Source organism: Malania oleifera, chromosome 1 (assembly GCF_029873635.1).
Source record: "Malania oleifera isolate guangnan ecotype guangnan chromosome 1, ASM2987363v1, whole genome shotgun sequence".
Lineage (NCBI taxonomy): Eukaryota > Viridiplantae > Streptophyta > Magnoliopsida > Santalales > Ximeniaceae > Malania > Malania oleifera.
Genome location: NC_080417.1, coordinates 156,576,406 through 156,590,521, shown reverse-complemented (window position 1 = coordinate 156,590,521; position 14,116 = coordinate 156,576,406). Strand labels below are relative to the sequence as shown.

General features: G+C 35.4%; 1 protein-coding gene across 8 annotated transcripts in view; it reads left to right on the top strand.

Moving 5' to 3' along the window:
* The window catches only part of LOC131168533 (peroxisome biogenesis protein 5), a 110,339-nt gene that overhangs the window by 27,561 nt on the left and 68,662 nt on the right, over positions 1-14,116 (top strand). For 4 of the 8 annotated variants that reach the window (XM_058128038.1, XM_058128053.1, XM_058128060.1 and 1 more), the window contains exons 6-7: positions 2,399-2,512; positions 13,495-13,668. In XM_058128038.1, the coding sequence (XP_057984021.1) occupies positions 2,399-2,512; positions 13,495-13,668 (288 nt within the window). The remainder of the gene's footprint in view (positions 1-2,398; positions 2,513-13,494; positions 13,669-14,116) is intronic. The other 4 variants (XM_058128086.1, XM_058128047.1, XM_058128091.1 and 1 more) reach the window with 1 other exon arrangement.

Below are 14,116 nucleotides of genomic sequence, written 5' to 3'. Positions count from 1 at the left end.
CTGCGGAAGCACCTCACATTAAGAAGAATGATAGAGGTTCTAATGTGACTAGAAAAGGTAAGGAGGTAAAGAAATAGGGGGATTTTTCTGATTTAGAGAGTGATTATAATAGCGATTTTGATTGTGGGGGGGGGGGTATTTGGATGAGATTCGTGAACAATACGGGTACGTTTCTAACTCTAGTGATGAAATAGGGAATTTTTCTTAGGTCACCCTTGTTGGAAGGTTTGAAGGGCATTTTCGATGGTTTCATGAATAAGTTGAGCACAAGGATGGAATTTGGCCAACACCAATGGAGGACATTCCTTAGGAGTTATAAGTGTTAGATACTCAATATTTTTTTGAATAAAATGGATTTAAAGCTCAGGAAATGAAGCATGTTTTGGATGGTGGCAAAAATCAGAAGGTGAAGGGTCAAAGGGGAATTAGCGATTTGAAGAGTTCAGTAAATTATGATGAAAAGGGGTTTCTTGCTTAATTTTGTTTTGTTTTATTTTAAGATTTTGCGGTTTTTTTGTTTTTGTTTTTTTCTTTTTATATGGTGAACACCTTGCCCCTACGTGTTGTACCTTCTTTTCTTTCTATTTAATATTTTGTTATCAAAATAAAAAAAAATACAAAAAAATTGGGTAGTAGGAAGGAGTTTGAATTCTACTTTTACCACTTTGGCGCCTAGCCAAGATTGTGTAGTCAAAGACAAGGATTTTAGAAATTAGCTTGGTGATTAGTATCTATAAGATTTTGACTAAAGTTTTATCCAAATGATTGGCGGTTCTCTTGGAGGATACATTTCCAACACTAGAACGCGTAATTGGTGGTAGACAAATTCTAGATGCATCTTTATGGTGAATGAGGTGGTTGATAAAGTTTGTAGGACAAAGAGGGGTCCAGTTTTGAAATTGGACTTTGAAGAAGTCTATGATTCGTGAGTTGGAGTTTTATGGATAGGGTTTGGATATACAAGATATGAGGTTTGAGATGTAGGAAATCAATTAGGGTGTGTTTATCTTCTGTTGTTTTTGTCAATATTAGTGAACAACAAGGCTATGTCTTGGTTTCATGCTTCTAGGGTTCTTAAACTTGGAGATTTTCCTCTCTCTCTCTCTCTCTCTTTTATTTTTTATTATTGCGCTTGATGCTTGAGTATGATGATTGATAGATGAGTTGAGAGGGTTGGTGGCTTATGGTAGGCCACAAGGATTTGATCACATTGCATCTTCAGCTCGCTGATGATACTGTTCTCTTTCTTTTGGTGGATTTGGGTTGCTTCTTTTATTTGATGACCATCTTGGAGGTGTTTGAGAAAATGTTGAGGTTAAGAGTTGACTTTTCTACTAGTGGTATGGTGGGTCTAGGCTTTGATACAGATCATATTTGCTAGGTTAGCGGGTTGTGCCAGTTTGAGTTGGCCTATTTTCTATTTAGGTGTTTGTTTGGAAGTTATCCTACTGCTGACTTTTTTTGGGAGGTGTTTTTTGAGATAGTGGCTATGAGACTTGGTGTGTGGAAAGGAGTGTTCTTTACTTTAGGGGATCCAACTACTCTTATTGATACTTGTCGGTCCTCCATCTCTTTGTATTATCCTTCCTTCTTTAGAATTATTGTGAGTGGCACGAAGGCTAGAGAAGTTGATGAGGAATTTTTTATGGTTGGGTATTGGTGTGCTGGGTAGGAACCATCTAGTAGGTTGAGTGATTGTGTGTAGATCCAAGAGGGAGGGGGTTTGGATCTATGTAATTTGGGGTCTAAAAACATTTCCTTTCTCTTTTGACTTGCTTCAAATGAATAGACCTAGTATGGCCTTACTGCTTGACATTTGTGTACTTCGTTTGAGGAGTGAGGAGACATGTTCACATCCATTTCTGCATTTTGTCACTGTCCCTTCACTTTGGCTGCTTGGAATGAGTTGTTTCGTTTTTTTTGATGAAAAGTGGGTTTTAACTTTTAACCCCATCATCGAAGGCTTTTTGTACTGTTATGTTTTGGAGATTTGGCAAGGGAAAGAATACGAGCTCAGTGGTGGTGCACTGTTATGGTGATTTTTTCGTGTTTTTGGTTCGCGAGGAATGCTGTAAAAGGTGTTTTTACTTATAATAATTTTCTTTCGAATAAAGTCGGGTTTCTTGTGTCACTGTGGGGTTTATTAAATGGCCTCTTTTGTTTTGTTTCTTTACAAGAGTTACAGCAGGACCGGCCAGCTTCGCTTCACTGAGTTTGTTTTTTTTTGTTTTTCTTTGTTCCTCTAGTTTCTTTTTGTAAAGGGAGACCATCTTGTTTTACTTGTTTTTATTTTTTTCTCTCTTTGGTTGTATCTTCTTTCCTTTTCTAATATAATTATTTGTTTATCCAAAAAAAAGTCAATCGTAGTTTTGACTTGATAATTGTTTGTTATTTACAGGACCAATCTCAACTGGCATCAATAAACCAAGCCAATGTCTCAAGCTTAGCTGCAATGGAGCAGACTCGTATGCTTGCACATACATTAGCTCAAAATGACGACCCTAAATTTCAGGTTCATATGTTGTACCTTATCATAAATATTTCACTAAATATTGGAAACATTATCTCCTCAATATGCATGTGCTTTTGTTGTTTTTCCAAATTCATTAAATCATTTTTTAAATAAAAAAATATATAGAGAGAGCATAAAGAATGTACGAGTGGGAGAATGAGGCATCCTTTGAAACAAATGAAAAAAAAAAAAAAGGAAACAAAAAAAGGATTTGTAGATAGCTAAAGAATACCTTTAGTCTTTTTGCAAATTAGTCGAAGTAGTTCTGTGCAGTAACCATTCAGTGAAACCCAAATTGACATCAAATATATATATTTTTGATAGAAAAAAACAATGTTTTGAAAGGCGAAGGCGTAAGGCGAGGCGTAAGCCTTAAGGTGTTGGGGCGTAAACCTTTTGAGAATTTGTTTTTTAAGATAAAAATTTGTTAAATAAATTATATATATTTAAAATAAAGTAAAAATTAAGAAAATCACAAATATAATGTAAAAAAGAAAAACTACATGTACCTCGCAAAATACTTGTTGGCCATTCAAAAATTGCTAACTTGAATACATGACATAAATCATGACAAGAGATATAGGCTATACCATTACAAAGTTCAAACTATTTTCATGCCGTAAGATGCAATTCCAGTTATTTTGGAAAGGTTGAGGTTCAAGAGGTTTAGAAATAAACTCATATTATGACATTCCTTTTGTACAAACAAGTTGTTAAAATTTTCTAACCAATTCTAACTTGAGAATCACACACCCAAAATGCGTAAGCCTCGACTAAAAGGCGCGCTTTTTGTAAAATTGCGTAAGCCTCAGCATGTAATGTGTTAGCCTTTTTGGAATTTGGTATTTTAGATTGAGCCTCAAGGCTTTTTAAGCATGTCTTGCCTTGAGGCGAGCCTCGATTGAGCCTTTTAAAACATTGGAAAAAAATTTTATTAAGTTAGAAGTACGGAATTTTTTTTTATACATCTGCACTCTCCATCATGCCTTTGGAGTGAGGGTTTTTCTTGCAGAAGCTGATTCTGAATCAGTCAAATAGATGGTTCTTAAGTGATCGATGGCTCATGTAAGATCCCTTTCTCTATATTTCTCTCTCTTGTGAAATGGTCTGCACTCTCCCGTATGTGTTTAGAGGGAGGGTTTTTTTGTGGAAGCCTCTACTGAACTGATCGATTCAGATCGAAGGAAAATCCTTCGATCTGCAAATAGACAAGTGGGGGAGGGGGGGGGGATCCTGCCCTTTCTTGTGGTCAAGAATAATGCCTTTTGCAGCCGGTGGGTTAGATTTTCAAAAGAGTTCACGGTTTGGTTTGCTGAAGGGTTTCAATGAGGCTTAAGATCTGTTTAATTGGGTATCACGAAGCTTTGGATGTCAATTAGATGGATGAAGGTGGGTAAGTATTTGGAGTTAGGGTGAGGGTGGAAAGGGAATGGCTTCTCAATGTTCATTCCGGGGGGTGGAAATGGAAATGGCTGGCAATGTTTTTCAAGGGTTTTTTGCAAGATAGTGAAGGGTTTTCTTGAGGATGCTGGGAGTGTAGAAGCAGTCAACTCTTCACGACACAGATCATGGAGTCAAGTGGAGGTGGATGGCATGGTGATGTTGTTGGACGATGCAGTCAAGTTCAATCTGAAAAGCTAGGTCAGAAGGCATGGGAACAAGGGCTGTGTCATTTGTATGGAGTTGCGATGGAGATGTTTGAATCTGGGGTCTAGGAAAATTGGCTGGATTCAATTGACCGGAGTGAGAAGGAAGCTAGGTTTCCGGATAATGCAGAGGTGGTCACAAAGGCAGCTAGGGCAGCATTTGGGGAAGAGGCCATGCAGAGAATTGGGCCGGGGTGCATATTTCTTATTCTATACTTGGCCCAGGTATTTGAAAAAGAAGCTATTTCTTTATTGACTAAATTAGGCCAATTAGTTGAATAGAATCAATGTTTGGAAATGCTGATTTGGGCTTCAGTTTGGATCCAAAGGGTGATTTGGGTGGTACTAGATTCATGATTTGGTAACTAGGGACCCAAATACCACCATTTTGGTTTTAGAAAAGGGCAGGCCTAAGTATTGTCCTTACATCTTGAAATACTATTATAGGGAAGGAGGAAGCTACTTCATCTGGTAATGGAAGCTCTAATTAGCCTCCAGTTGTTTGCAATATTACTCAGCCTTGACTTTTTGGAAATCTGAAGGGTATTCATTAGTTATTTGAGGAAGCCTAGGATGTTTGTGGTTTAGATTTAAATCAAGACTGTGGAGTAAAAAGTTTGTCTAGTACCGTAAATATTTTATTAGGTGGTGTGGATAAGAGTAAAAAAGAAGAAGTGGGGTTGGGAGAAATATGATGATTGTTGTCTTCATATGTATATGCTCGTCAGAAGTTGATTTCTTTGGGTGCTGAAATGAAAAAGACATTTTAAGAAGAAAGAGAAAATTCGAGTCAACATCAAAGTTACTAAGGAGAGATTCTAATGGAGAGTTCAGTATTGTGGAAGTCTTTAATGTTGAGAAGAATGTCGGATGTAGGCATGACTAGTAAAGGTGAGGTGGTTAAGAAATAGGGGGTGGATTTTTAGACTCAGAAAGTGATGATAATAGTGATTTTTATTGTACAGTGGGGTTGTTGTTGGATAAGATTCGAGAACGATATGAGTACATTTTTGATTCTTGTGAGGAAATAGGGGATTTATCATTTGTCCATCCTCATCCTTGTTGGAAGGTTTGGAGGGAGTTTCTATTTTTGATAATAATGCAACACCACCACCACCAAGCCTCAAGTCCCACTAGGTGGGGTCGATTACATGAATCCTTTTTTGCCAATTTATATGATCATAGAAAATTTCCCTTGACAAATTCAGGGCTACCTGTACCCCTTCTACTGCCCCTCACGGTAACTCACTCACTCATCCTTACTGGTGCATTATGTGGCCTATGCTACTAGTGCTCAAAGCATCTGAGTCGGCTTTCCCTTATCTTATGTCCTACAGGAGCTACCCCTAACTTATTGTGAATATGTTCATTTCTTAATTTATCTTTTAACGTTATACTAACCATCCATCTTAGTATTCTCATCTTGACAACTTTTACTTTTTGGATATGCTATTTCTTAGTCGCCCAACATTCTGATCCATATAGTATAGCTGCTCTTACAGCCATCCTATAAAACGTCCCTTTTAATTTTAAGGGTATTGTACGATCACAGAGCACACTCAAAGCACTTCTCCATTTTGGCCAACTTGCTTTAACTCTATGCATTACGTCTTCTTTCTTTTGTCTTATTTTTGCTTATCCTAAAGCCTCTAGATTCTAAAATTTCTCTCCGTAATTCTAACTTAGATTCTACATTACCCCTAGTTTCATCAATCAAGGCAATATCATCTGCAAAAAACATACACCATAGATTCTCATTTTTGATACTCCGAGTCAATTCATCCATCACTAAAGCAAAAAGATAAGGTCTTAAAGTAGATCCTTGATGTACACCTATTGTGATTGGAAATTCTCGTCTTTCCACCTATAGTCCTAAGTCTTAACACTAGTCATTACTTTATCGTATATATCCTTAATGACATCAGTATACCTATATACACTTTTTTTTTTAAACCCACTATAAAACTTCCTTAGGTACCCTATCTTACGCTTTCTTTAACAACAACAACAACAACAAACCAAGCCTTAGGTCCCACTTGGTGGATCGGCTACATGAATCCTTTTCTGCATATTTATGTAATCATGGACAATTTTTTTAGACAAATTCAGGGCATCATACGCTTTCTTTAAGTCAATAAACACCATATGCAAGTCCCTCTTCTTTTCCCTGAACTTTTCCCTTAATCTTCTTAAAAGATATATAACTTCTGTAGTAGATCTCGTATGCATAAAACCATATTTATTTTTTGAGACCTTCATTTCTAGCCTTAATCTTTGCTCAAAAACCCTTTCCCACAGTTTCATTGAATGACTTATAAGTATAATTCCACTATAGTTATTACAATTTTGAATATCTTTTTTATTTTTGTGTATAGTTATTGAAGTGTTTTTCTTCCATTTGTCTTACATTTTCTTAGTTTTTATATTTGTGTTAAATAAATTTGTTAGCCATATATTTCCGTTATCACCTAGGCATTTCCAAACTTCAATTGGGATGTTATCCGACCCTATAGCTTTTCTGTTTTCCATATTTTTTAGTGCAAACTTAACTTTGTTAACTCTAATTTTGTGAATAAATCTCATATTTTTAGCCTTTTCTTCATTTTTCAATCATAAGTTTAAGCCTTCTACTTGGTTTTCATTAAATAGCTTACTAAAGTAACTTCACCATCTTTCTTTTATGTCCTCTTTCTTAACAAAGACAATATGGTCCTCACTTTTTATACATTTTACATTACCTAAGTCCTTGCTCTTTCGTTCTCTAGCTCTAGCAAGTATAAATATGTCTATTTTTCCCTTCTTTTGTATCTAATGTAGCTTACAAATTATTAAATGATCTATCCTTAGCTTCACTAACAACTCTTTTTGCATCTTTTCTCGCCTCTTTATACTTTTCAAAGTTTTCCATGTTTCTACATTTTTGTTAATGTTTTATATCAAATTCTTTTTGTCTTTACAACTTCTTGGACATCTTGATCCCACCACCAACTTTCTTTGTTATCCAAGAATCTTCTTCTTGATTTACCTAAAATCTCTTTTGCTATTTTTTTAATAGAGGTTCCAAAGAGTGTTTGTGTCTACACCATCCTCAATTGTCCAATCACCATATTTGATAATTTTATCTTTAAATTTTACTATATTTTCTCCTTTTGGGTTTCACCACCTAGTTTTCTTGCACTAAATTGTATTATTCTTTCTCTTCCATTTTTAATACACATATCTAACACTAAAACTCTACGTTGTGTGGTGAAGTTTTTACCTAGGAAAACTTTACAGTCTTTACATGATAAACGATCTACCTTTCTAGTTAAGAAAAAATCTATTTCACTTTTCTTTTGTCCACTTTTGAAGGTTATTAAGTGTTATTTTCTCTTTTTAAAGCAAGTATCATTGTAATAAAATCATATGACATGGTGAAGTCTAAGATCATATCCCCATATTTATTTTTATTGCCATATCCATATCCTCTATGTATTCTCTTATAACCTTTTTTATCTCTTCCGATGTGTCCATTCAAATATTCTTTTATGAATATTTTTTTAGTCCATGATATCCTTTATATAATACTATCCATATCTTCCTAAAATTTTCTCTTAAGGTTTTTGTTAAGCCTATTTGAGGAGCATAAGCATTGATGACATTTATTATTTCTTAGTCTAAGACCATCTTGATTTTTATAATTTTGTCCCTTACTCTTTTGACATCTACAATGTATTTTTTTAAGCCTTTGTCTACAATAATTCCTATCCATTTTTTTGTTTTTTTTTTTTTCCAGTGTACCAAAGTTTAAATCCTAATTTTCAATTTTCTCTAGCTTTCTCCTCCACTCACTTTGTTTCTCGAAGGCAAATTAGATTAATTTTTCTTTTAATTAGTGTGTCTACAATTTCCATGCTTTTACTTATATGTGTCCCTATATTCCAAGTTGCTTATCTAACCCTAGTCTTTTGAACTAACTTCTTTGCCTGCCAATGTCTAGAATAATGCAGGAACTCTTACATATTTGACACTATACCTGGGTGCCAACACGGTGCGTCGCTTCGGGCGATGACCTCACTCGCCCTTGCCCACTTTTCACTACACCCGAATGGTACAAGTGTCACGCGTCGCTCGTAGGGTATGCCCTAACAAATAATCAATAAGGATTCATAACATAGTAATCTGATGAGTTTTATGTTGGCTGTCAGCTACCTAATGCAACCCTCCTCCTTTACCAAAGCTTGGGATTAGCTATGTGTGAAGCTCAAATTCTTCTGGATAAAATGGATTTAAAGTTGAGTGATATTGGAGGAAATGAAGTGCGCTTGTATGGTAGAAAAAATCGAAAGGTGGAGGATTAGAGGGACTTAGTGAATTTGAAGAGTTCGGTAAATTATGATGAAAAGGGTTTGAGAAGTGGGGGTTCTTGGTTAATTTTGTTTAGTTTTATATTTTGATCTTGTGTTTTTTTTGTTTTGTTTTTTCTTTATCCCTTTGGTAAGTGTCTTTATATGGTGTATTTCTTGTCCCTGCACACTATACCTTCTCTTATTTCTATCTATTATATATTTTTTGTTATTAAAAAAAAAATAAACTACAAAGAGGATGAGCCTCACAAAATTAAATGAACAGGACAAATAGAGGAAGAGCCCCGAAGCTAAGACAAAATAGCAAGCCCATCCTGTTGTAAGACAAGAAAAATTGTAATGGCGAAATGCCTTGTAGAATATGCTCACAAGGATACTGTTAACACTATGCTATCCCAAAGCACCTGCACTAAAGATCTACAATCTCAAAAAACCTGCATTTCTCGTGAGCCACGCAGCCCAACTAGTAGCAAAAGTTGAACACTTGAATAAAATTGTTGATACATTTATGTCTTCCAAAACCTCTTTGATAATTTGTCACGAAAGCTTCCAAAGTGTGGGACTCACCCAATGCTCTCCTAACAGACCAAATGATTTATTCTATAAGCACCACGCTAAGGGGCTCACAAATACTTTCCTAAGTGATGCCAAAAATGTTCCAGCCAAATGCACTGTCACTTTGAACATTGCATACTTCTAGAGTGCCTTACCTCCCCTTTACCATAATCTTCAAAAAAAGTAGGGCACAATTCACTAAACTGTGGTTTTAAACACGGGACTGAATGGTGCAATTGGGTCAAATTGAAACTTGTCACTATAGTTGTTCGAGTGATGCCGTGAAATTGAAAATGATGCAAACTTAGGTTCTTAATCTATTATTGAAATATCTTCTTTTGCTATATATAAAAAAATGATGCGAACTTGGGTCAGCCCAGCTAGACCTAGGCAACATAGCCTAAACTAATGAACTTGCTTGGTTGGCCTAGCCTTATGGAAAAAAAATAATTTTGCTGCATAGGAGGTTAGGAATCTAGAATTTGGAGACTTACCAACACAACCATGTCAACTTTAATCTTTAACTGAACAAATCATACACAAAAGCTATTTACTCCGCATCTATATCAACTGTATCAAATGTGTACACACTTGCACAGATGGACAAGTATATATGAATTACTCAAATTCTGAACTCTTTCTCTTAATTTTTAATTGAATCAAACCCTCTCTTACCCCAAGTTTGGGAGCTTGGAATTTCGACCTTGGATTTGGATTTATGTGAATTTGGATAAAATGAAATACAAAATTGTATTGAGTTTTGTCCAATTACTTATCAAATATTAACGCATTTTTTCGCCATTCTTTTGACATTTTTTCTTGGTTTTTATAATAGTGTTGAATAGATTAGTTAAACAAATATTTCCTTTATCCCCTAAACATTTCCAAACTTCAATTGGTCTTTTATTTGGTCATTTTTTTAATGCCATCTTAAATTGAAGAACTCTAATTTTGTGAATAAATCTCCTATTTTTAGTCTTATTCTCATTTGTCACATCCAAGTTCAATCTTTCATTTTGGTTTTCATTAAACAATTTATCAAAGTATCTTCACCACCTCTCTTTTTTGTGTTTTTCTCTAATTAAGACATTATCATTCTCGTCTTGTATGTATTTTACTTCACCTAAGTCTTTACATTTTCTTTCTTTAGCTTTAGCAAGTCTATAAATGTCTTTTTTTCCTTCATTTTTGTATCTAGTTTAGTATATAAAGTATCATAAGCTCTCTGTTTAGCTTCACTATTAGTATTTTTTTTGCATTTTTTCTCATCCTTTATATTTTTCAAGATTTTCTATATTTCTACAATTTTGTCATATTTTATGTCAATTTCCTTTTTGTCCTAACAACTTTTTGGACTTTTTGATCCCACCACCAACTTTCTTTACTACCTGAGTATCTTCCTTTGGACTCGCTAAAGCCTCTTTTGCTATCCTTGTGATAGAATTAGCCATTTTATTCCGAATAATATTTGCATCTACCTTACCCCTACTGTCCAATCACACTCTTTGATCATTTTATCTTTAAATTTTTACTATATTATCTCCCTTTAAGTTCCACCATCTAATCCTCCTGTGTTGATTTATGATACTCTTCTATTTTTTAATATGTATATCTAATACTAAGATTGTATGTTGTGTAGTGACACGTTCACCTAGGATAACTTAGCAATTCTTACAGGATAGACGATCCCCTTTCCTGGTTAAGAAGAAATCTATTTGGCTTTTATTATACCTACTCTTGAAAGTTGTTAAGTGTTCTTATCTTTTTATAAAACAAGTATTCAATATAACCAAATTGTAAGACGTGGCAAAATCTAAGATTGTGTCACCCGCCTCATTTTTATCTCCAAAACCATGGCCTCCATCTATCCTCTCATATCCTATATTGTCCTTTCCAATGTGACCATTCAAATCAACTCCTATGTATGTCTTTTTAGACGGTGGTATTTCTTGTAAAATATTATCCATATCTTCCCAAAATTGTCTTTTAAGATTTTTTCCTGAGCCTATTTTGGGGGCATATGCACTAATGACGTTCACCGTCTCTAGGCCTAAAGCTATCCTGATTTTAATGATCCTATCACCTATTCTTTTAATGTCTACTACATAATCTTTTACGTGTTTGTCTACAAAAATTCCCACCCTGTTTTTCTGTTTCTCTTTACTAGTGTATCAAAGTTTAAATCTTAATTTTTTCAATTTCTCTAGCTTTCTCTCCTACCCATTTCGTTTCTTGAAGGCAGATTATGTTAATTTTCCTTCTAAACATTATTTCCACTATTTTTCAAGTTGCTATATTTCAAGTTGGTAATCTAATTTTAGTTTTTTGTGCTGACTTATTAATCCTCTCTCTTCTATACTGACCCGGTCTATTCCTTTGACCTGGGTGAATTTGGTAAGAATTCATGATAATAAGATCTGACAAAATTTTATGCTAGCTGTCAGCTACTTAACACAACCTTGCTCCTTTGTCCGGGCTTGGGACTGGCTGTGTGTTCAAAAAATTTGTGTTTTACATGCGAATTGCACGTGTGAGTATTATTTTTTTTGCAAACTTATTTCACATAGATAATTTTCTAAATCACACCCTCTCTATGTTGTTCTTTCTACTGGGACATCTGGTTGTAGGCTCTTTGATGTGTTTAGGGAGTCTTGGGTTTTCCCAGCTACATGGGAATTTTTTTTTTCTCTGAAGTTCTAGGAGTTTTGTCTCAGGTTGGAACAAAAACTATAGTGGAGATGCGGTATTTCTGCCATTTTGTGGTTTGGTTGGAGTGTTAAGTATAGAATTTTCAAGGGGATCGTGATGCATTCCGGAGATGTTGTGGAGTAGGGTTTCTTGTCTTGGAATTTTTTTCAGTGTTACGCGTTGGTAACTTGCAGGTTTAGCTCATGGATTTGCAATGTAATTGGAGAGCGTTGCTGCTTTATTTATTCAGTTTTATTGATTGATTATTATTATTTTTTCTTATTTTCTTTTTCTTTGGGGGACTATTGTTTGTTCTCGTAAGTACTGTAATATCTTTCCTTTTAATATTTGTTCTTGTTTTTATCTGAAAAAATAGAATCAATAAAAAGACAACAAATTCAAGCTAGCAGATCCAGCCAATCTTGCTGAATATTAAAAAACTTGTTCCCAAAGCAACTGGACAAAAAAACAAATGTGCAGTGAAGCAAAAAGGACAATCCAATCCCATACCAAAATTCAATAGATGAAATCTGATCCCAAAAGACACGGGCATCTATCTCAGGTCGAAGCACTAAAAAGACTACAAAAGCTGAATGCACCATAATGTCTTCACATCCTTGCGCCTCCCAAACTCTCTAAAAGCAGTCAACAATCAAGAAAGTCGTCCAAAGGACCAGTACAAATCCAACACTCATCAAACAGAAGCTTCTTCCCTAAAATTCAGGTCGCAGGATAATGAAGAAAGTTGTGAGCCTTGAAAGGAGGCCAAAAAGCTCCCTTGTAATTGTCCAACCACTTAGAAATCCTCTCCATTACTGAATCCCAAAAAGCTGTAGAACATGAGTTATGTGTGGAAGGAGCAATGTAGGTGAGAAAGAGGCTACTCCAAATTGCCAAGAAGGAAACATTGCAAAGTTGGCCAGCCTCTCAAGCTCCATAAGAATACCAGAAACTTTACACTTTGAGAAATCTTTAACCTGAAATCTTCCCAAGAACTTGTCATATCATCAAGGTATCTATTTTTCAATCCTTCGAAGTAAAATTTATTACTGTTTTACAGTCTGTTGGCTAAGAAACCTGGAAACAACCAGCAGGACTTAAAAGACTATCCCTCCGAAATACATAAAGAACTGAAAAGCACCTAAATGAGATGAAATGTGTCCAGAAAGCCTGTGAAGGAAGTTTTCTGGAATCGTCTGGTTGGACTTCAGAGGGTTGGATGAAAGGTCTGGTACGAAGGTTGGAGTCTGTATATGATCTTGGTTCCAACGGAGGAACCAAGCTTGCAGCACTCACCTTTTTAAACATATTTTTCTTTGAATATTTTCATCTTTAACTACAAAATAAGACTAATAGTTATAAACCTATCTCATCGAAACGGGTCTGTGCTGTGCAACATGCTGCAGATGCGTCTGTATTTGCTGTGCTACACTAATATTGACAGTTTAAATGACCAATTGCATAAGCTTGCATTTGTCCAGTGTCCACAATATTATACAGTTTATACCATGTTTTAGAAGTAACACTAACTTGTTTCTGCACTAGCAGATTAAAAAATTTCTTAGAGAACAACAGCAGATAGGTGCAGGAATCAGTCTGATATGATCCTCCCTGGTCCAATGAGTAACTGACCTAGATAATCAGTCTCCTCATGTCTTTGGGCAAACAGAAAACGTCGTACTCCACTCTGATAAATCAATTCACTCTTTTCTGTTCTGCCTTCTGATTGCAGTTTTTGGTCATGCAGAATTCAAAGTTCCTTCAATTTGTGTCAAAGATGAGTCGTGGTGAACTTATTATTGATGATAATCAAGTCAAGACTTCTGCATTATCTGCATCCAAGGACTGGGCAGCAGAATATCAGAAACAGTATAGTGGGGGTGTCGCCTGGGCTGACCAATTTGTACACGATGAGGCAAGTGTAAGCTTGGTTTGTTGTTGTTCTTGTTGTTTTGCTGCTGATAATTTTAGCATTTCTCTTTTCCCTTCTATTCTCCTATCTAATGAGATGTAGGATTTTCATTGTGCTTTATTTGCTGTCTCCCATAGTCCTTGTGAGATGCAAAATGAGAACCGCTGGACTGTGGATAGTGTTATATAACATGGACGATATTTTGGTGTTCTTTTGGCTTTATATCTTATATTCACATATTTTGTGCAGAAAGAATTTTTCTATGGGGTACTTTTTTTTTTTTGGGGGGGGGGGGGGGTTGGATAAAAGAAGAATTATATTAGAAAAGAGAGAAGGAGAATGTACACAACGGAGAATAAGCATGCTCCAGTAACAAAGAGAAAAAAGAATAAAAACAAGATAGCAAAAATGAAAAGCAGGAAAGTGATCGAGTAGGATGTAATGTGGAAAGGTGCCT